This window comes from Aphelocoma coerulescens, chromosome 4, assembly GCF_041296385.1.
Source record: "Aphelocoma coerulescens isolate FSJ_1873_10779 chromosome 4, UR_Acoe_1.0, whole genome shotgun sequence".
Classification (NCBI taxonomy): Eukaryota; Metazoa; Chordata; class Aves; order Passeriformes; family Corvidae; genus Aphelocoma; species Aphelocoma coerulescens.
Window position 1 is genome coordinate 46,827,213 of NC_091017.1, and position 22,460 is coordinate 46,849,672.

The following is a 22,460-nucleotide window of genomic DNA, read 5'->3' on the forward strand; positions in this document are numbered from 1 at the left end:
ATTAGTGTATGTGCAGTAAAATAGTCTGGTACCTTATGTGGTTAGTGTACTTCCTGATACTTAAATAACCATTGCATTTAGTTCAGCTACTGCTGTATGTGAAAGAGACAGTCTTCTGATCACTTGCTTCTTTTTAAAACATAACAAGATGAATACAGGCTTAAATTCTAGTCAATATACAGACATAGCATTAGTTAAGGGTTTTTTAAAATGCAACATGGAGAAAGATATTTATCAGTATTGGTTTTTGCATTCCACTTATTCCTGGCTTCTACAAATAAAAAAAAAAAGGAAAAAATCCAAAGCAGCAACCAGAAGTCCTGGAGTCTGACTGTATGCCATTATCCCAGCAGAAATTCCTCTAGTGACTCAAATGCTGTTCATCCCAACCATCTGTGGTGCTGTAACCAGCTTTATTTGGGTTGTTCATTATAGGTCAATGTGGTTGTAGTGAATGGGAATCTGGTGTGTTGCAAAGAAATATACTACAGTGCATCTAATCTTTGCCTGGTGCCTGTGCAAACCTAAATGAACTAGTTGTTCTGTGTTCCTGTCCAGAGAGAGTTTAGGACTCTTTCGGGATTTAACAAGACCAAGTCTCTGCTCTGTAGGGCCAGGGCCAAGTCTCTTCTGTGTACTCATGCTAGGGATGCTGGTCAAAGCACCCCACTCAGCGGAAAAAAATAGAAAAACCTAACCCTTTCCTGGTCTTAGGCAGAGCCTGTGACCAGCTGTGATATATGTTACATTCCTGTTTTTAGCAGGGAATTGATGTGGCAACAGCAAAGCGTCTGGTTTTTCCAAACCCGGAAGCTGCTCTCGAGTTAACAGGATTTGAAGGGTTGCTGTGGAGGCTGATAATTCTAAGATTATATCTGCTAACTGGATATTAGATTTGAGTGTGTACACATGCCCTAATGCCTGCATATGTGCCAACATAGCTTAGAATTTTGTGCTCTAATCCATGGTGATACTGAATCATAAAATGATCTTTTGCTGAGCATTACAAATTACTGCAGAACTTCTTTAAATTGCAAAAGGAAGGAAACTCCACAGAATAGTTGGGTGCCAAAGAGGACTGTGGTGGTTTCACCCCAGGTAGCAGCCAAGTCCCACACAGCCACTTGCTCACTCCCCCATCAGCAGGATCAGGGAGAGAATCAGAAGGGTAAAAGCCAGAAAACTCATGGGCTGAGATAAAGACAGTTTAATAGTGAAAGCAAAAGCCACACACACAAGCAAGGCAAAACATGAAATTAATTCCATGCTTCCCATGGGCAGGCAGGTGTTCAGCCATCTCCAGGAAAGCAGTGCCCCATCACACATAACAGTAATTTGGGAAGACAAACGCCATCATGTCCAAGCCCCTCCTCCTTCCTCCCCCCAGTTTACACACTGAGCATGATCCCATATGGTCTGGAATATCCCTTTGGTCAGCTGGGGTCACCTGTCCCGGCTGTGTCTCCTCCGAGCCTCCCGTGCACCCCCAGTCTCCTCACCAGTGTGGCAGTACAAAAAGCAGAAATGGCCTTGGCTCTGTGTAAGCCCTGCCCAGCAGTAACAAAAACATCTCTGTGTTATCAACCCTGTGTTCAGCACAAATCTAAAGCATAGCTCTGCCAGCCTCTGAAGAATGTTAACTCTACCCCACCCAAAACCAGCACATATGCATTTTATGATTTTCACCTCAAAACTAAAACGCTCTCATCTCTATCATTGCTGGCATTGAAGCTGTAACATAATGTTTTTAGTACAGCACCTGGAACCTATTTAATAATTCCAGGATAGTCCAGACTTAAAGAAAAATCAAAAAAACATTTGAGAAGTCTCATTATTGCAAGACAATAAGCTTTTCTGCCCATTAATTTATTTTTTTAAGTGTTTTAGTTTGTGAGGTATCTATGAGGAGATTCGTGTAACACTGTTGCTAGGCACCACTGCTTTGATTACCATGGGGCACTGGTGTAATGGACCCTTTGTTAGGTGGGAGAGATGGTTTCACTTGCCTTGCTCCCTGCAGCAGCATGTACCCCCAGTTACTTTTGACAGGGGGTTGTTTGTTAGTTACCCTCCTTGCTGGCAGCCAGAGTGGGTATACCTTGGATAATAGAGGCATAGAGACCAAGGTGACCTCTCACTCAAGAAGTGACAGCACAAGCTCCATGCTATGATTTACTAACTGCTATTATTTACTGAGCTGACAGTCCCTGAGATGGGGAAGACATCTGTTCAAGGGGCTGGAAGACCCTCTTACACTTGTATTTTAAATCACTGTCCTTGGTAAAATGACTGAATAGAAAATATGATGATGCACAGCAGTGAGGCTAAACCACATGTTGTTCTCTTTGACAGCCTGAACACCATTTCTTTATTAAGCCTAGCTTGAACAAGGTACTCTGCTGTTCAGTGAGGTTTGTAGAGTGAGCTCTCAAAGGCAGATGTTCATATATGTAAATAGTCTTAAAGCTAAGAGCAAAGTTATGTCCAGAAGATATTGGTATCGTAAAGGATAAAGAGAAGAATGGCATATGATTGTCACAGAGGAACTTTGAAGATGTAAACATTTCATATGAGGCAAACATAATTTACTTAAACACTGCCCAAGATTTGGGGGAGCTGTTTCAGACAAAACATAGATGACTGCTGTTGTTAAAGAACCACGTTTAGCTTGGTTCGTTAAGGCATTGATTTGGTGCCAGTAATTGTGTATATACCCATGTAGGTGGTTTCCTCACGTGTAGCTTGAGACCAGGAAACTGTTTCCTACATGTAACTTGGTTGTAGAGTTTCACAGGTACTAGATTTAGGAAAACAAGCAGACTTCCCAGAGAGGGAGGTATTCTGATGCTGACTAGAATTGTATTATTATTAGCTATCAGAAAACGCATATTAGAGAAATTATTAATGCCTCAATATCAGAGTTCACCTCTTGCTCCGTACCAAATAACTTTGCTAAAAAATGTAAAGTCATAGGAAGACTCATTGGCCCCAGTGCTTAAGGACCTTCTTTTCTTTCCAAAGAGAAAAGTGTGAGTTGACTGGTATCTGTGAGAAACAAAGCAAGAGGGTAAGACTACCCTGGGTGGTGTATTTGGATTCCTGGTGATATAAGCAATGGAACTAAATAAGTGACATGAAAACTGGTTCAGCTGCAAGACTGCAGGGTTGGAAAGAAAAGGTTGCTTGGTTTTGATGAGGTATTTGGAAAATTGGTCCCAATTTTTCAGAGGAAGACAAGGTTATTCATTTTATTCAGTATGGGAAGTTCTGATCATTTTGTCAGGGAGGTATTTTGTTTTCAGGTGTTTATCTCATAGAAAAGGCCTGGATTCACAAAAATAGTAGAGGATAAGGTGATAATGGATTTTTAATGCAACCTCTTAGTGGCTGCAGAATCTGCGTGGGTATGGGAAGTCTGTGTTTCATTTCTTTTTCTGCCTGATGCACTCCCACCTCACTCTTCTCAGAAGAAGTCCTGAGCATTATATCACAGAACATACTCATTCCTGGCTGCATTTCTGATAGATGTTTTTCAATAACAGTAGGAACTGGCCACCAAATGCCCTAGCTGACAAGGTATTACATCTTTCTCTGTGTCCCTGGGAGTAATTGAGATACATCTCAAAGCTCTGTGGGCTGTGGTATGGAAACTGCTGGTGTTTGAAACAAGCAAAGAACAGATCAGTTAGCTTTCAGCTGGGCTCCTCTGCTTTGCAGGAACATTGGAAATTAAATTTTTGATAATAGCATTTCATGAGTGACTTGAAATGCCTTCATGAGTCCTTTGAAATGTATCCTGATCAGAAAGATGTGGAGGTATTTACTATCTGATAGGAGCATGGGTGAATTTATCTTCTAAGTATTTAAAAGTCTTTTTTTTTAATGAAGCAAAACTATTACTGTAGGAGGTCTGTGTAGTTGAATCTAGGACACGTTTGTGGGATGCATAGTGAAAAGATTTTCCCTATAAGGGATGGAAAGGAGATCGAGTTAGGCATTTTCCCAGTTTTTATTCTTTGTTTTCCCTTCTTCAGATTCTTCAGTTTGAAGAAATTTTGGCCAACCCTTCATACCGAGAACATTTCCGGATCTACATGGAAAGGATGGACAAGATGGCTTTGATCTGCCTTTGGGAGTCTGTGGAGAATCTGAAGACCGCTAACAAGGTGGAAGAAATTGCAAGCCTACGTGGCTTTGTACATTGATGACACCCTGTTCATTGTGATTTTGATGTTAGGAAATGTCTTTATGTTTTAAAAATATCAATAGCATAGGATGGGTGGTAAGCAATTTGAGTTTAACTGCTTCATGTCAATATTTGAGGATAATATTGCAATTAAAATTTGTGGGCTGTTGTGACGATGATTTATTGTTGGTTGGTGTAACAACATCTGTTAAAAGGAATACTTGATATGCAAAAGTAGTAGAATTATTTCCCCCTCCGCCTGAGAAAAACGTGAAGTAATACATTGGCTTTAGTTGTATCAGTTCACGTGAAAGCCAGAAGCACATTCCAACTGGATAGTCTGTACGTAAGCTTCTTATCTTGCCAGTTACAGGTAGCACATTCAATCCAAAACAGTGAAAGTGTATTTATGTTCTTAAAATCCTTTTGGAAGAAAGGTGTTGCTTTAAAAGACCTCTCCCTAATCTGTAGTAGCTAAGTTTCTCCAGGAACTCCATGCTACTGATAGAGGGAAGAAACAATGCTGCATTATAATTTTGGCTACAACAAAGTAGCAGTTAGAACCCTGAAACAAGGATAGGGAATATCATGTAAAGTTGCAACAGGTATCCAGAAGCAATGGTGCGGAGCAAGAATTTCTAGAGGACAAACTCGCTGTTCGTGAGGAGTGTGGTGGATTTTGGGGAAAACATTTAAACCTTCAAGATTCACGCTAGCATGAAATCCAGATTTCATTATTGATATCAGTTAACTTTTTGTTCACTGCAATTTTACTGCTCTCTTATGTATAAAGATTCTAGTCAATTGGAAAACACAAACCTTCCTGTAAACACAGAGACAAATTGTAGAGTGTGAGTACCAGTGAGCCATTAATACAATCTGAAGAAATGACTAACAACCAACTCAAGCTAGAGAGTGTTGATAAAAATGGTTTGCCAGGCACTGTGAAGGGAGTTCTGTAAATCAGTTTTGATTTGCAAACTGCTCGACATTGGAAAAGGTACTGTAAATCATGTTATGACCTCTCAGCTCTGATTTCTCTCTTCCCATTCAAAACAATATGTGTATACATATGGCTATGGATATATCTGCCACTACAGGGGTAGCTTACAGAAAGGTAGTGTCCTGCAGTCATGTGGCTGTGATATTGTCAGATGAGGCAGGTAAGAACATTGTGCCATACTAAGGGAGGGGATAAACCCTTTTTAATTCTGTTCAGTTTAGGGAGATGGTAATTTAGGGAGCTGATCGTGGGCTGTGCTGCATTATCTTCTCTCTTTCCTGTTCATTAAAGCAAAGTTCAATCCTGTGCACTTTACTGTGCTCAGTAAAAATACCCAGCCTCCTGTTCTGGTAAATGTCTCTTCAGCTGTGCTTTTTTCCTCCTCTTCTTTCTTTTTTTTTTCTTTTTCCCATGCAAATTAATTATAATCATGTATAAAGTGAGTTGATTCCATTCAGCAGAACACAGGCGAGCTGATACAGCTGAGCTTTACAATCTGAATTTAAAATGGTGACCACACTGTTGCTCTAACACTTCCTTTGAATGCCAGCTTTTGGAACGTAGGTTTAAAAGAGTGGGTGCGGAAGCTCTGGCAACTTTAGAGCACAGCTGTTTCTTCACTTGACAAATATCAATACTTAACTTGTAAAATTGATTGCTTAGCAGAGGTGCACAGGCAGGCAGCATGCTCAATCTCAGTAAAAGGTTTACAGATGTGTTCTCATACATTTGGCTAGGAAATTAGCTTGATTATCCTTCAAATTATGCACCTGGGTCCTGAGTCATCTTTATATTTTCAATATTTTTTCATTATTCTTTTCTCCCTCCCTCTCCCTTGCTTCCTAGGCTGAAATACCTCAACTGGTGAGTGAAATTTATCAGAAATTTTTTGTGGAAAGCAGAGAAATACCTGTGGAAAAATCCCTTTATAAGGAAATACAGCAAAGTCTTGTGGGAAATAAAGGCATTGAAGTATTCTACAGAATTCAGGCAGATGTTTACGAAACTCTGAAAGACAGATACTACCCCTCATTCATTGTCAGTGATTTATATGAGAGATCAGTCAAGAAGGAGGAAGAAAGAAGTTCTGCTCAGCTAACTCCTGAGGACAAAGATGGAGTGGTGAGTCACACAGACTTTCTTTCACTTTCAGACTTTCACTTTTCTTTCACTGTTATTTAAAGTGATCTGAGAGACTGTCCTGAGAGAAGCATGTAGTAGCATCTTCTGTCCTTCAGCTTTGGGCAACTCTTCTTTTTTTTCTCATTTATTTATAAATATTATCATTCTTGTAGTTTCATCTGGTAAAACTTGTATGTTTACATGCTCTTTGAAATAAAATGGTACAAAACTACAGACTATTTAAATTTTAAATCAGTAAAAGTAGATATTTCAGATTCCTAAGCCGCCTGTATTTCACATCTTTCATTATGCTCCTGGGAAACAGAGAATGCAAAACATACTTTATACCAGCTCAGCTGCTCTGCTTTTGAGTGAAAAAAATCTCACTGAAACATCAGTAGGTTTTTGCCCAGACATTGTCCCTGTCTCCCGTGCATTCCCTAGGTACTAAATAGGTATTAAAAGTTGCATAAAAGAGAAGAAAAAGCAATGTAAAATATAATCTTAGTGTTTTTAATTAATTGAATACATTAATAGACCCTGTTGGAAGACAAATCTAGCACAGGAACTCTGAATACTAAAACAGAGCATTCAGAATGTCATAAGCAATAAGCCAGTGGCAACTCTTCTTGGGGCAGGTTTTTTCCTTGGGTTGTCTAACTCAGTCGTGTCAGGGGAACTTGTGTTGCCTTTATACAAGAACATTTTGACAAGAGCACGTCTCAGACTATTGTGTGCCTCTGTCAGTCAGGCTGCTGCTTCAGATCAGCATGGATGTTTTCATTTTACATGTGAACTTGCTCAGAACTTAATGAAATGTAGCAGTTTGTCTAAAACTGGATCTAAATAAACAAATAAGCAGAATCCAGAAGTGCTGATCTACATTCTGCTATTTAGAAACAATTTTTCCAGAACCTAAGGCTTTTGTATTTACTGCTTTAATGTCTTTAATTTCTGTAGATGAGTTGTTCTAGTCTCTGTAGTCTGCATATCAGCAAATCTGCAGAGATGAACAGTTATAAGTAAATTACTTGCAATATGTACTCTTAGAGCTTGCTGGATTCTTTTCAGTGTTTGTTTTTCCCTGTATTCTTTTCCTTGATAAAATATTCAAGATGTGTTTTCTAGTTTTCTCACTGCTGACTCAGCTCTGTGTTGATGGTGGTAGGTACTTCAAAGACTTTGTGTCCTTGTGCTTGTAATCACTGAGACTTTGCACAATGGCTCTTAAGTTTTGTCCAGAAATTCCTAAAGCATTAAATGTTGTGCTTTCTAATTTCTTCATATGCTTTATTCAGAGTCTAACAGATAATGATTTCTCTGAGAAAACTGACACAACACTTCAGGGCTAGCTGTACTCTGATAACATCTACTGTAGCTGCCAAAAAATTAGATTTTTGGCATCAGCATTATCTGTCCTTCCTCTGAGTCCTTGGAGATATGTATTTGCCAGATACGAAGCCTGGGTCAGCCATGAAACCTTAAAGACTAATATATTGCCAAGTCTGCTTATAACAATGCAAGGTAGTTTTTTTTTACTGCTAGAGTGTCTCTTGAATAGAGCCATTCTAATGGTGCTGTATCATGCTTCAGGATCTTTGAGGTGAAAACAAATTATAAGAAATGCTTTCTGAAGCTTCCTGTGTTCTTTCAAATGTTGGTGAAAATGCAGTAGTGGCTAATAAGTTTGTGGGGTTTTGTCCTCCCGGTGTATAGGAAATGACAGCCTAGAAATTGGATGTTTCTGGAGGGATACATATTGTTAGCAAATATGGATTGGTTTTGGTTTAGTTTGGAGTTTGGGTCTATGTCCTTACTTCCTGGGGCACTGTGGGAATCACCAGTGTTACTTCTCTAAAAATTTCACTGCTATCGCTAAATAGGTAAAAAGCCATCTCATGCATTCATGGAAGTGAGGAAGGATGAGTCCTGATTAAACATGGGAAAAATCAAGTCACAAGACAGGAATCCGGAAAGGGCCAGACTGCTGGTTCTTCTGCAAGTGGAACAAGCTCTTTCTTCTTCCCAGTCTGTTTCCACCTTCTGTTTCCAGGAGAAACCTTCACAAACCACCACAAACCTCCAAGTATTTTTACTTGGACAAATGTCACAAGTAGAAATACAGAAGCAGGCTGTGCTTGCATCCAGCTCTTTGAGGAGAGGCTCTGGTGATTGCATTGGTGTTGCACGTGTCAGATCACTAAAATAAGCCTGACGTCTGTGTTCTACGTCACTCACAGAAATGGAAGCCATTATCAATTTACCAGTCAGGGGAAGACAGCACAATCTGTTATGATCTCAGCTTTTAGTGAATTGCTTCTTTATTTGATAAACTTGATATTTTGGGTACAGGTTACCTGATCTTGTAATTCTAGCATTTTTGTGATAAACCTGGTGATTCAGCAGTGGTTTTTGCTTTAAGTGTCTGAAAAGTTAATGATAGAGAAACCATGTAGCCTACCTCTGGGAGCACAGCCTCACTGATTTGTAATTAATTGCAATTCTTTGATTGCTAGCACTAAACTTCATAAGAAAAGACTTTTAATTCTTCTGTATTGAAAATAGCATTTTTGATTCCTTCTTTACCTCCATACTTCCCAACAAGTGTAAGGTTTGGGGTTTTTTTTATGATTCTTTACATTAGCATTTTAAATAACACTCAATATTGTTAATTATTATTATTTGTAATATTGTAGTGCCAGGAGAAGACAACATTCTGAGCTGAGGTCTGTACACAGGCTTGGAGGCAAGTTTCTGACCCTAGGAGTTTACTGTCTGTGCAGAATAGACAGAAGAAAGGACAGGGCTAATGGGTTTTTATTCAGCCATGTAGAAGGCAAATGCAGAACTGGAAAAGGGCATGAATTTCTCAGCCTAGAACTCCTGACTTCTGCATTATGTTTGCGGATCATGCTAAGGAGATTAATTATTGCTGCTACTGTTGTCTCTTCTCAGACTTTTTTTAGTAAGATATAAGATACTATGGAATTTACAATAGGATTTTCTCCTCTAAAACTCACAGAATTTACAAGAGTATGAGAGTTCCTTCTGTTAGCTTTTTGTTCATTATATAAGGATACAGTTTACTTAGCTGCAATATCATTAAATAACACGGAACCCCTGCTCATGAGAATAGACTCAGCTTCCCACAGATAAATTTAGATCTACTCAGTCACAAACAGACCTCAAAGATCTTTGAACATGGTAACAGCAAAAGCTGAGTGCTGCTTGCTAGATCTCAAGGTCTTCATGTCTATTTGGGGAAGTACAGTAAGAAAGGGGTGGCTGAGCTATATGTCAGAAGATGTTAAAGAGAATGTCACTGAAAGGTGTGAAGTTTTCTATTTTTTGCATGCCTGTAGTATACAAGATGGAAAAAGCTATTGGTTTGTCTGAATGAATATATGAAAATGATTTATGAATTTAGGGTAAGGCATATGTGCTTTTAACACATTTTTATTAACACTTCTAAAAACAGCAGTAAAATCTGTGTAGAAAGCTAAAGGACTTGGTTTAGATTGTTCTGCCGGATGACAAATCTGTTTTGTGAAGGTTTGTGGGAGGCAGGACTGCTTGTTAGAAATGTGGGGGTTTTTTGGTTTTGTTCCCCACTGCCCCATCCTCATTATCTTTCTGCTCAGTGCTAAGTATTTGCTTTTCTATCTGGCTCTGAATAAAGATCATGACTACTAAGCTGTTTTTGCTTTTAAAACAAACTTTAATTCTGGCTCTCATTTACATTAAAGTCTTAGCTTGAAGGTCATTTTACACAGTTGGCATGAGTTGCCAAAAAACTGCAGTAGAAATGGTAATGAGGCTTTGTCTGTTGGGGGTTTTGGTTTGGTTTTTTACAACAGAGTGATGTTTCATGTCAGATCTGATGGTTGGAATATCTGTTATACCTATATTTTAATCTATATCAAAAAGTGTTCGTGTATGTAAAAAGCTAATGGAGCAAACAATAACCCACCTCCTGCCCCATCCCTGACAGTGTTCAAGGCCAGGCTGGATGGGCTCTGGAAAGTGTCCATGCCCATGGCAGTGAGACTGGAACTATGTGATCTTTAAGGTCCCTTCCAGCCCAAACCATTCTATCATTCTATGAACAACTGTCTCTTTTTTCATATTAATGTTGCAATTACCCCCATCCTCTATTCCTAGAACCAAGGTTGTGAAGAAGCTACTGAAGAGTGCAGCACAAGAATTAATGAACAGGCCAGTTATGCTGTAAATAAGCTTCGCCAGCTAAATGACAAGCTTGAGTATAAGAAACAGGCTCTAAATTCCATTTGTAATTCACCAAAACCCGACAAAAAGGTACGTACCTTTAGTGTCTTCAGTTCTTCTGTTTGATTTTCTTTTTTTTTTCTTTTTTTGACTATGTGTATGTTTGTGTAATATCCAGTTGTCACATTTTGGACTGGGTCAGATGGTTATTTCAGTCAACTTGTTAAATAGAATGTGAAATCAGAGCTTAGTTTTAATTGGTTTTTTCCCCCCATATTTTAAAGCTATTGTAACTAAAATTGTGAATGTGATTTATATTGCTTTGTTGGCCATGGGATAACGACCACTCTCCCGTGGTTTTGCTGCTTTGTCGGTGGCAAGGCGTGTTTCTCCCTTGCCTCTCTGCCCTGCCGTGCCCGTATTACTCCTCGGGCATCCCGTGCCCGGTGCCGGCCGCTCCGGCCGCGCTGCCCGGAGGGATGTGCTGGTCAGCTCCTGTGCCCTCTGCTGGCTCTGAGGGGTCAGCACAACTCCCTCATCTGCAGCGGCAGCTCTGACGGACTTCCTCGAGCTAAGGGATAAAAAACCCCAAACCTGAGGGATGATTTGGAATGATTTCTAACATAGCTAAATTCCTAGAAATGAAATCTATTCCCAGGCTCTTCAGTCACATGATGTGTACCTGAAAATGATAAAGATGTCTTCAGTAAGGTACATTTCATTAACAGCAATTTCAGGTTCCCATAAAACATACAGATAATCCTATCTCAAGTGTCTTTTATGCTGGTATTGTGACAGTAGTGTGTAGTTCTAACTTGTGTTTTATTTTAAGGTGAGAGCTGACCTTTAAGATTGCTGTGTACTCCAGAAGTTTATGAGGCATCATCGATTCCCTCGCTTGTGATTTTTTTTTGTCCATGTGAATTGTTCTCCCCCTGCTTTTGTACCTTTTCTTCTTTCTGAGCAGTGTCCCTAAAGACATGAAGCTTGTGTGCTGCACCACCTTTTTCCTACCAATTGTAATGAATAAACTTTTCTCTGCAGATTGTTTCTAAGCTGAAGGACGAAATTACTCTGATGGAGAGAGAGCACAGTGACCTTCAGCTGCACATTGCAAGAACAGACTGGTGGTGTGAGAATCTTGGCATGTGGAAAGCCTTCATTGTCTCAGGAGAGGTACGGGATTTTTTTCTGGCTTTTTATCTTCTGGGTGTATTCAAACTTGCATGAAAAGCAGAAGAAAAATATGTAGATACTTTCCTTATGCCTGTTTATACTTAATTACTTGTCTGGGAAACAACCCTAACCTCTTCTGAACTCCTCTTCTGTTTCCCCAGTGGCTACTATGATGCATACTCAAAGTTTCCGTTCCTCAGACAGTGCTGTAATGGAGTTATAAAAATTACCTGCATGTACATAAACAAGTTTTGGCACTGGGTAATTTGCTATCTTAGGGGCACCGTTTTTCATGAGAACTGTCTCCTCCTATATTACCATGCTATTGCACTTGGGTGCAGTTGTGTCTCTGCTATGTCTCAAAGATGCAGTATTTACACTTTTTGTGGTTTGTATTATTGTATTTAATGGCTGTACAGTTTCAAGGGACTTGAATGCCCAGAAAGAAAGTGCTTTATATCTGTAAGTTGAAGAAGTTGTTACTTTTTTGTCTCGTTCTGCTGTTCCATTTGGGCATAGGCAGACAATTGTAGAATGCGTGTAAAAAAATTATGATGAAAACAAGAAGTATTACCATCTTCTGGCTCTCTGTTAACACCTATAAAGGGAACTCAGTGAATGCTTGTTATGTAGTAAGTGCAGGCTGACACACATAAGAAATCTTCTTGACAGTATCACTACAGAGAACTAAAGATTAATTGGGCCTCTACTGGCTTGCCTTTATATGCCATTAAGAAAATGTTCCTGAAATGAATATAAATAGTTTTCTTGAGGTAACTTTGTTGGAGGAAAAAATCTATGCTGTGGAGTTTATCTGGTTGTGTCTTAAGCTCTTGCAAGACAGTGATAGTTCTGTCAACAGTTAAAGTCATTGTAAAAGAAGAAATAAATCCAACAGGTCAAAAAATGTAAGGTGCTATTTTTAAAACCAAATTCTTCATGTGGAAACATCTGGATTTGGTTTTGTTTTAATGCTGTTTGCAGGTGACACTATTGAGAACTGAAAAATTCTTGTCTTCTAAGAGTTATTTGTAGCTTTTGAAACCTGGTTTTAAAATCTGGTAAATACTGTGTGCAGAAAAACTGCAGAATGGCAGCTTTCTGCACATATGTAACCAAATACAACTGCTCAGCATCTCTGTCATTACCAGAGGAGAAGGTGGTTTGGCTAAAGTAGAGGGAGGTTGGAAGAGGCTTTTCATTACTTGCTGCCTTAGCTATAACTTATCAGTAGTACTGGATTGTAATTAAATGTAGGCCTGCATTAATTGTTCTGTTTGCAGCTCTATGCTTCAAAGCGTAGGCTGGAGAAAGCATGGGTGTTGTAATTATCTATGTTAATTAATTGCTTGGGAATATTCTAGCTGCAGCTGATGATTTCAGGGGGCATGAGTAGGTGACATAGTCTTTCTATCTCCAAAATATGTTGTTGCTAATCCCAGAACCTATGATTTTAGAGACAGAAAAACTTGGCCCTATTGTCTTGCAGAAAAGCTTAGTAAAAGTAAATTTTGCTATAGATCTTGAGCTGGAAGTGTAATAGCTAGTCATTGACCTTTTAAACTGATCTACTACATCAGTTAACAGAGAATGCATAAAAAATAGTTACTTAAGTCTTGAAAAAACCATGTCCAGATGCTTGTTTGAATCTTTCATTCTTTATAGTTTTGAGTCATTTAAGTATACTAGGTCTGTGTGTGTGAACTATGTATATTTTAAAAAATCAGTGTAAATGGTATAATCTCCAGGTGTCAATTGGTAGCTGATATTTCTGATAAAACTTACTTTGAAGACTCAGTGTTTTGGCTGACTGGTAGAGGTTGAAAAATACAGTAGGAACATGCAGGATGAGGGGGCCTAGGATAACTTGAGTAATTCTGTGACTCTCTTCCCTGTTACAGGTGTATAACTTAGAGCTGAATAACCTAACTTGCTCTGCTTGCTTTAATGGTTTTGGCCTTGTGTCATTTAATATCGTAGCAGATATTCTGTCTCCCTTGTGCAAAGAGAGACTGTTTCAGAACATAACATCTTTTAAAAAATGTATTGTTTTCATAAGAAATTGAGTTTTTAGATCTGAATAAGGTGAAAAAAATTGCATGTTTCTTGTTGTTACCACACTACACACCTGGGCAAGAGGTGGCTGAAAAGCTGCCCAGTGGACAAGGACTTGGAGGTGCTGGTTGACAGCTGTCTGAACATGAGCCAGGAGTGTGCCCAGGTGGCCAAGGAGGCCAATGGTATCTGCAGTTGTGTGGCCAGCAGGAACAGGGAAGTGATTTCCCCTTGTACGCGGCACTGTACAGGCAGCACCTGAAATCAGGACTAGGAAAGGGTTAGGAAGGTTGGGAAAAAGCTGGATGACTTTTTGTGTAGGAGCATTAGAAGCACAGTGCAGTCTCATCGTGGGGCATGCAAGGTTTGGTGCTCAGCAGGAACTCTGGGCTTTGGCTGTGACCCTTGGAGCACCTTTTGGCTGGAAGCAGTAGGTAAGCTGGTGGCTTGTCAGATGTGCAGTTCATCCTGAGGGGCTGCAGGTCTGTCAAGGGTAAATGCAACCCTTGAATACATTAGGAGGGGAGTTTCCATGCAAGATGAGGAAGTGGTACAGTTGCTTTGCAGGTGCTGGGCTGTGTCCCTTGAGAAGGGTGGATTGGAATGAGGATCTTCTCCCATGAGAAGTAGTTCTGAAAGCACTTCTGTTTGCTTAACTTAGCAAAAGGGAGAATCAGAGGAATAGGGCTCTCTAGTTTGAATTCATTCATGATAGTTGTACGAGATGGTGCCTGTTAACAGCAGAGGACTAGGTCTCCTGGTTTAGAAGACCTCCTAACATTCCTTTTTTTGTGTTTTCCAGTTGACTCATTAATTGGGAAAAACAAATTCACAAGTACATAAGTTGGTAAAAAATTTTGCATTCTTAAGAAGATCCTGAACACTTTCAGTATTTATATGAGGGTATTTGAGGGCAATTGAAAAAAAGCTGTAATGTATCTACATCTAGTAATTGGAATTTAGATGATTTTGCACATAGACCCTAACTTGAAGCAGGAGTACTAAATCCTCCCACCTTGAGAATGTGCTTTTAGAGGGATTACTCTCTCCTGACAATTACAGTTCAGATGACCCTACACGTGCAAATCCCTGCCCTGGGAACAAATTTGGCATAGGGAATCATAGGCATGACTCAAATCACCAGTTTCAGCACTGATCTCCCAGTATTCAAAAATGACAGCCAGAAGGTGTTTGTGAGTCACCTAAAAGCACCGATCCAATCTAGCTAGGGCTAGACAGGGCAGGGACTGTCCCAGACGATCCCAGTTCTTCTGTGCCATGTCTCTCTGACCTGCATCTTGGAGGCTGTTCAAGCATCTATTTCTGCAGCAGTCTGGCAGGAGATAGGCACTTCTCCAAATAGCTGCACTGAGAACCAGGCACATTTTCAGGCATTGAGGCTGGTGCTTTGTATTCTGTCTGAGTGCTGCTGCAGCTTTTTGACAGAGATACGTGAAATCTGGGCCTCAGAATTGGCTTCCTGGTGGCCCATGTGCAGCTTTATGAGGAATGCATCACAGGGAATATTACCAATGTACAGCTCTGAATAGCTTAAAAATATGAAGGTACATTTCAGCCTCATGGCTTTTACAATGGGGATGTAGTTGCTCGTCAAGTTATTAATCAATAGTATTGTGTTGTCAGATATCTACAGGCTTCTCAGAAAAAGTATCATAATTATATAAATGTTAAAGTTTATTCTTATCCTAATTAGATTAGTTAAATATTCTTTAAAAATGCTTTAAAGTTACAACTTTGCTCAAAAAGACTGGGAGTGGTATTTTATAGTTAATTTTTTGTTATTTGCATGTATATAAAGACAAGCATTCTAGTCTTGACAAGAGTCAAGTATTTTATGCATTTCCCTTATTTGCCTTTCATAATCAATTTGGGTGTCCCCTCAAAATAAGTAAACAAAAATTTGCTACCAATAGGACAGAAGGATAAAATCCTTATGTCAATCCTCATACCAAATTAAGAAATAGTGTGATCAGACTGCTGCCATTTCTCAAGAAAAATTGTTTAACTTTGCTGTAGTTTTCCCATTTGCACAATGTGGTTAATTGCTTCTCCTTCCTCTGACTGAGGATTGTAGTTTGATTCATTAGTATTTTTGTAAAGTTGTGAGTCTCTCAGAAATAGACACTGCATGGATACCACAAACTGTGCAAGCAGAACTGCTCAAGTGAGCAGAGAAATTGCTCTGTGACAGCACCAGCTGTCACAGAGCCCAGCTGCAGAGCTGCTGTGCCCAGTGTGTGGGTGAGCCTTAGCAGGAGTGCTGGGAAGGGAGGGTGGGAATAAAGGGAGAATGCTCAGGTAAATGCAGATAGGAGAGTTTGAGTATTGATGAGCAATCAGAAAGCTACACGGTAGGTACCTTAAAAACCAAAATAATACACCCAGCTGTTTGAAGAAGACATGTCAGGGAGACTTGATTGCTGGTGGATGGTGCTGCAAAACTGTATGTAAGGTGTAATAGTGGTTAGCTGGAGGACTGATTCAGGACTGGCATAGCATTTTGGGTGAAGGTCAGTTCACTAGGGGAATTGCTCCACATGTACCTTTCAAATCTCAAGAGAAGCGTGGGACTGATGACTGAGTTTGCAACCCAGTCATCTGGCAGCTCAAATGTTCCACTGTTTACTTTGAACAGAGATTACCTTACCTGTTTCTTTTTTCCCCCCACAAGGTTTTAGAAGAGAATGGAGAACAAGTGCCCTGTTACTCTGTCATGGTGAGTTTACAAGAAGTCGGTGGAGCTGAAACTAAGAACTGGACTGTTCCCAGGAAGCTCAGTGAGTTTCAGAACCTACACCGCAAACTCAGTGAGGTACGAATCCTGGCTATGGAAGGGAAAAGATACAAATTTCTAAAATGTGTCAGAATGATAAAAATTTAATGCTGCCAATTTTAATGCCAGCCTTTTGGCTTTTAGCCCTTTACAGCTAGATTTCTATCTGCATATTTCTGGTCTCTAACAGATGCTTATAAAACTTGTTTACAATTATTTTTTCCCCTTAATAATGTATTACTGGGCTAACCCCATTTCAAAATGGTATATGCTCTGTGTGGATACAAAAATGCTGCTAGCAAGGATTTTCCTGCTATTTTCTAAGTCCGTGAGAGACTTTTCTCTCTCACAGAAGAGGTAGCAGTTATGTAAACAATTAAATACCTGCAGCCTTGAAAAGTCTTGTTTATACTACAGTAGAAAAATATTTTGACAATGGATGTTTTAGGATTTTAGCCAATCACCCCCAAGGGGTGGCTGATCCTTTGTCCAATTAGACTATGAAGAAAAAAGTCTATAAAAGAGTTTGTAAAATAATTAAATAAATCAATCTTGCTGCACAATTCCTGCCTGCTGGATCTTCTCTCCTCCTCCCTATGGCTGTGGGACACGGTGATATACCCTAGGGCATTTTTATTTTTTTTAATAGCTCTGCACTGTCACATAAGAGCCTGCTATAAGAACTAGACTTTGTGTCTGGCTTCTAGGGAAGTATTAGAAATGACAGCTTTTGGGGAGAGAGAAAGTTGGGATTCTTTTTATAGTGCTTTAACCTTTCTGTCTGATAAAGGATAGATAATGGTGGTGTAAAGGGAAAGGGTGTAGATGTGTCAGCCCATAGTGGGAAAGGGAAGGTGTTTTCTTGAGAAGGGTGTGGAAGGGAGATGAGAGCACAAGGGAGTCTCTCCCTTTCCCTTCTGAACCACCTTTCTTTTTCTCTGCATACATGTTAATTGAGCTCTCTCTTCTCTTACACAGTGTTTTCCGTCATTAAAGAAAGTTCAGTTGCCTTCTCTCAGCAAGCTGCCCTTTAAATCCATTGACCAGAAATTCATGGAGAAATCCAAGAACCAGCTTAATAACTTTCTGCAGGTAAGAAAACAGAGACAAAACCAACAGACATCTAAACAGAAGAATTGAGAGCATGGTGTGTCTCTATTGCTTAAAGAGAGAGCCTAGAACAAATAGGTCAGATGTAAGGTTTGACACTATAAATGTCAAAGTTGTCCAAAATTCCTGAAGTTGAGATGAGTTTGACTGATAGTAACCATTCCTCTGTGGTAAGTTGATTTAAACTTTGATTAATTAAGAAATCATAAATAATGAATTCTTTAATTGCCACTTGCAGCTAAAACACTTCACAACAAATCTCTTCTAAATGAAAAATTTTAATAAAAAAAGAAAGTTGTAAGATTAAAAGCTTTATTCTTACTAGTTCCAGTACTTTAGAGCTAGCTTCTTAAAGTATCTTTGTGAGATAGGGATTTTTTTTCTCACCCTACCACTGAGCTGTGACTTAATCAGTTTTATTGGATGCCTCAACACATCTTGTTCCTTAACAAGAAATATTTAATTGACATGTTGCTGTGTTGTGATGTGTCATTATTTTTATTTCATAGAAATTACTCTCTGATGAAAGACTCTGCCAGAGTGAAGCACTTTATGCCTTCTTGAGCCCTTCCCCAGAGCACCTCAAAGTTATTGATGTGCAAGGAAAGAAGTCGTCATTTTCACTCTCCTCATTTCTAGAACGACTTCCTGGTGATTTGTTTTCTCATCAGGAGGTAAGTGGTAGAAAAGTAATCTTCCCAAATTTAATTACTTATCCAAAGCAAGCAGGGAGAGTCATTAGTATTTGAATGGCAGGCAATATTTCCAAAGGTCATTTGTAATTTACTCTAAGTGAACAAAGAGTCAGAAGTAAGAGCTGCCTATGAATTTAAAAGGTGCTTATTAATAAAACAGGTTTCCTGCCTTTTGGTAAATGCATATAGGCAAATGTGTAAGCTATTGCAGATAAAAAAGTTGCAGTTAATGTGGGATTGTTTCATTTTTTATAGCAGAATTTTCCACTTTTTGAGTTCTGGACATGTATACTTCAGAGGGGTTTTGGCAGGTAACAGTAATTTTCACTTGGGAATATTCTTTTGGCAGGAACAGCTGTGTATCCTTAATAATTTCAGGACAACTTCTGAAGCAGAGGTAGTTTTGACAAAAAACTGTTGGCAAATAGTACAGGCTTACTGAGGGAAACTGCAAATGCAGGCAAGAGCCTATGTGGGCAAACCAGTTGGAAAATTTGTTATTAAGCCATAAAAACCCATTGTCTATGAAAATGCAATGAATAATAGATTAGTGACTAAAATAGCTCATTGACTATATTGACCATAATTCCATGGCACTCTATTCTGTGTTGTTCTTATTCAGATAATGCAACATTCAAGGAGCTGTTTCTAGTCCCCCTTTTAGTTACAGGTTATACAAAATTCATATGAAATAGTTAATTTCTTACATGCTGTAGTTGTCTGGAGTGGATGGGTGTTGTGCAGGATAACTGGAGTTTGGGGAACATGTACAGTTCTAGCCTTTTAATAGGGAGAAAGGTGGTCTTGCATCTCAGAAATAAAATCCTATATATATCTTTCAAAATTATACTGTACTTGCATCTAGATGCTGAATGCATGTGCCTCATTTCAGAGCAATAAATATAAAGAAAGTTTGAGAAACTAGTTTTACACTTCAGTAGAAGTACTGGAGTTCTAAAATCCAATGTGCTTTCGCTAAAGTGACAAGTAGAAGTAGCATAAAAACATTGAAGTGTGAAGCTATTTGTATTTTGCTATTTAATTGAAAAACATCCTCAAGACAAAGCCAGACTGCATAGATATTGTATTATGTGAGTGTGTAGGAGGAAATAGTTAGGAAATACAGGAGCAGGAAAGAGAATTTTTAATAATAGTGTGTGAGAGGAGAAAGAACAAATAAACAAAGCAGAAATTATGCAACCGATACCAAAAAACTAAGGGAAGTAGAGCAAAAAATGCCCACAGAGTGTGGCAACAGAGGAGTTGGAACATAACTTCTTACTGAGTTTAAATTTAATACTGTTTATTACTTGTGGGACTAGGAGCTTAATTCTGGCCAGAGTGTATTATGCCAGGCACTGTGCAAATGCAGACAAAGACCTACTTCATATTTGTCTTCCTTCTCTTCTCCCTTCTTTCCTTAAGCTTACACATAAGAGAAGACAACAGAATACAAATGGTGGGAACTGTTAGACCCTCTGAATGAGTGTGTCAAATGATTGTCCTAATGTGAAAATAATAAAATAAAATGGAGGGAGAGGGATTGTGAGGCAGTCTGGGATTAGCTCTGCTGTTTCCTGGACTCCCATGTCTTTCAGTAAGGGCTTTCGATCAGCTCAGTCTTGCCCAGTTGACAGCATCTTGGACCAGATTTAACTTTCCTAAAGCAGTCAAACTAGGGTTAAATCGTTTGGTACAAGGTCATAAATGAAGTTAGTTGTGTTAAACCATACATAAAGCTGTTATAATTTTGTTCTTTTTGTAACTGAGAATTCCTGGTTTAGTTTGTATTTTGGACTTTGTAGTAGAGAATGCTCTCATTCAACTTTCTCTTTGCCTTTACATCTCATATCTCATCTCATATCTCATCTCATCTCACATTTTCCAAATATATGTCAGAGGAATAGTATTACCTCTTGAGTGTTGTTTTCAGGATTAAATACTGCAGCAATTTCTTTATATATACAACTCCTTGGACAGGGTTAGCTTTAGAATGTATTTCTTAGCTCTCTACACCAAAACCAAATCAAAGGAAAAATATAGTTGATATTATCTAGAAAGAAGGGCTTTTAGGCTTATAAACTTACTGGCTAGAAAATGCACTGTAGTGTAAGAATTTACACTTCCTGTTGCGTTTTCTAAATGACAGGAAATTCACTGAATAGCAGAAAAAAACCCCAATATTAGATGATCAAATTATGAGGACAAAAGGAAGAGATGATTGATATCTCTGAAAACCAGGCTGAAGAAGAAAATTTGCACATCATTCTGACCATTCCTGATCCAGAGACAGGGACATTGCACCAGCCTCAATGGAGGTCAGGTGTGCCTCTTCAGCTTTGCTCTAAGCATAGGCGGGCAGGGGAAGATCCAGGAAAGCAAAGGGATGTGTCAGCTGCCATGCGTAATGATCGACGTTGTAGTCCTGATCCTGAAGCAATCTTCATGACACCAAGAAACAACCTGCTGTCTGCCCTTCATTCTTGAATAGATGGTACTGCCAGAACTGAGGTGGTTCAACCCAGTCATCTTCTGGGAGTCTGTCTGAATAACTCTTCTCCTTATGGTGCCCTGAGCTTCGGGATCCTCAGGCTCAGGTCATTATGTATCGCAGTACTGTGTTTCTGCCTGGGACTGTTTCTCATTAATATTGCTTGTCTCTGCAGTGGCCAGTTCCCTTTCCACTGCTGGGTTTGGTTCCCAGTTTACTGCAAAGACAACTGGCTAGTGCCTGATCGCACTGAATGTCTTCAGCTGTGAAAGCACAATCTGTTCTCCTGGGGAGCCAGCAACCTGCTTCTCCCTGTGCAATAACCCTTTTCTTCCTAGCTGTTTGCAACGCAAACAGCTCCAGCTGGCTAGCTCCCCATCCTGGATGTTTTCTGCGGGTGTTGTGTCAGAGGAGGCTTTGCAATCACAAACACCTCTGAGTGCCATCTCATGCTTACAGCTCTCACCCGTTTCCTAGCAGTACATGACTCCCACATCACCTGCTTTCTTTTATCCAGCTGGTGTTGGTGGGGCAATATAGGCAGTAGATCCTGAAAATTTGGGCAGAATTGAGGTGCTTGCTGGGGCCAAGGCTGCAAGGAGAAGATACAGCAGTGATGATGATCCCAGCAGTGCAGAGTGTCCTCATCACTCTGGTCCAATGGGAAGTGCAATCCCTTTTCAAACTCCCTAGTGATGTTCCTGTTTGCCAGGTCCTGCTAGCAGCAGTTGTTGGCTCTAACTCTGTTCTTTGAGAGGACTGGCTGTGCTCCTTTGCCAGAGCATGGCAGTAACTGAATCCATTCTGGAAGAAAGATGGGGAACTGCAGTGCATACCCATGTTGTCCTTCTCTTCCTAGGAAGAAACGGAAGAGGACAGTGACCTGTCGGACTATGGAGAGGAGGTAGATGGGAAGAAGGACTCTCTTGCTGAACCGTGTTTCATGTTGATTGGAGAGATTTTTGAACTGAGAGGAAGTAAGCTGTAAACCTGCTCAATTGCTGTTGGGATCTATTGGCTCTGTGGGACACTTCTTAATTCAGATATTTTTGCTGTTTCAATAAGTGGAAACATTCTTGCAATCTATATGGCCAGTTTGTTGGGAAGCAAGCTATTCCTCAGTAGTTCACAACTTTGGAGCTTTCATTCAAAAGTGAAATTCCAATATAAAATGGCAAAAAAAATGTAACTGGTAGGGGAGATCATTTGCATTTAATATTTTTAAAATTTTCATGAAAAAAATTGAAAAAAAGGAGAAAAGGACAGTAGTATACTTTTTGTAAATAAGCTGTTCATTAGATTGTATGAATTCTGAGGAAGGAAAGATGGCTTTATTATAGAACATGTCTCTTTAATGACTTATTAAAATGACTTTAATATCCATTTTAAGTGAATTATATATGCATTTTAGTTCTGCTATTTGTATAATGAAAATGATACTAGAATTGTGGTATCTTTTAAACACTGGAATCCCCCCCCCCCTCCAAAATGTAACTGAATGATGGTAATAAAGAAAACTATTTTTGTTTCTTTTTGAATGTGCAGCCACACATGATGCTCTGTAAAATTATTTACAGGGTAACTATTACAAAATGTGGCAC

General features: G+C 39.4%; 1 protein-coding gene across 1 annotated transcript in view; it reads left to right on the forward strand.

Annotated features, from left to right (window-relative positions):
• The window catches only part of SNX25 (sorting nexin 25), an 83,746-nt gene that overhangs the window by 54,867 nt on the left and 6,419 nt on the right, over positions 1 to 22,460 (forward strand). The window contains exons 8-15 of the mRNA XM_069013866.1: positions 4,035 to 4,166; positions 6,036 to 6,311; positions 10,473 to 10,628; positions 11,583 to 11,714; positions 16,462 to 16,602; positions 17,542 to 17,655; positions 18,183 to 18,347; positions 21,719 to 21,836. Coding sequence (XP_068869967.1) covers positions 4,035 to 4,166; positions 6,036 to 6,311; positions 10,473 to 10,628; positions 11,583 to 11,714; positions 16,462 to 16,602; positions 17,542 to 17,655; positions 18,183 to 18,347; positions 21,719 to 21,836 — 1,234 coding nt within the window. The remainder of the gene's footprint in view (positions 1 to 4,034; positions 4,167 to 6,035; positions 6,312 to 10,472; positions 10,629 to 11,582; positions 11,715 to 16,461; positions 16,603 to 17,541; positions 17,656 to 18,182; positions 18,348 to 21,718; positions 21,837 to 22,460) is intronic.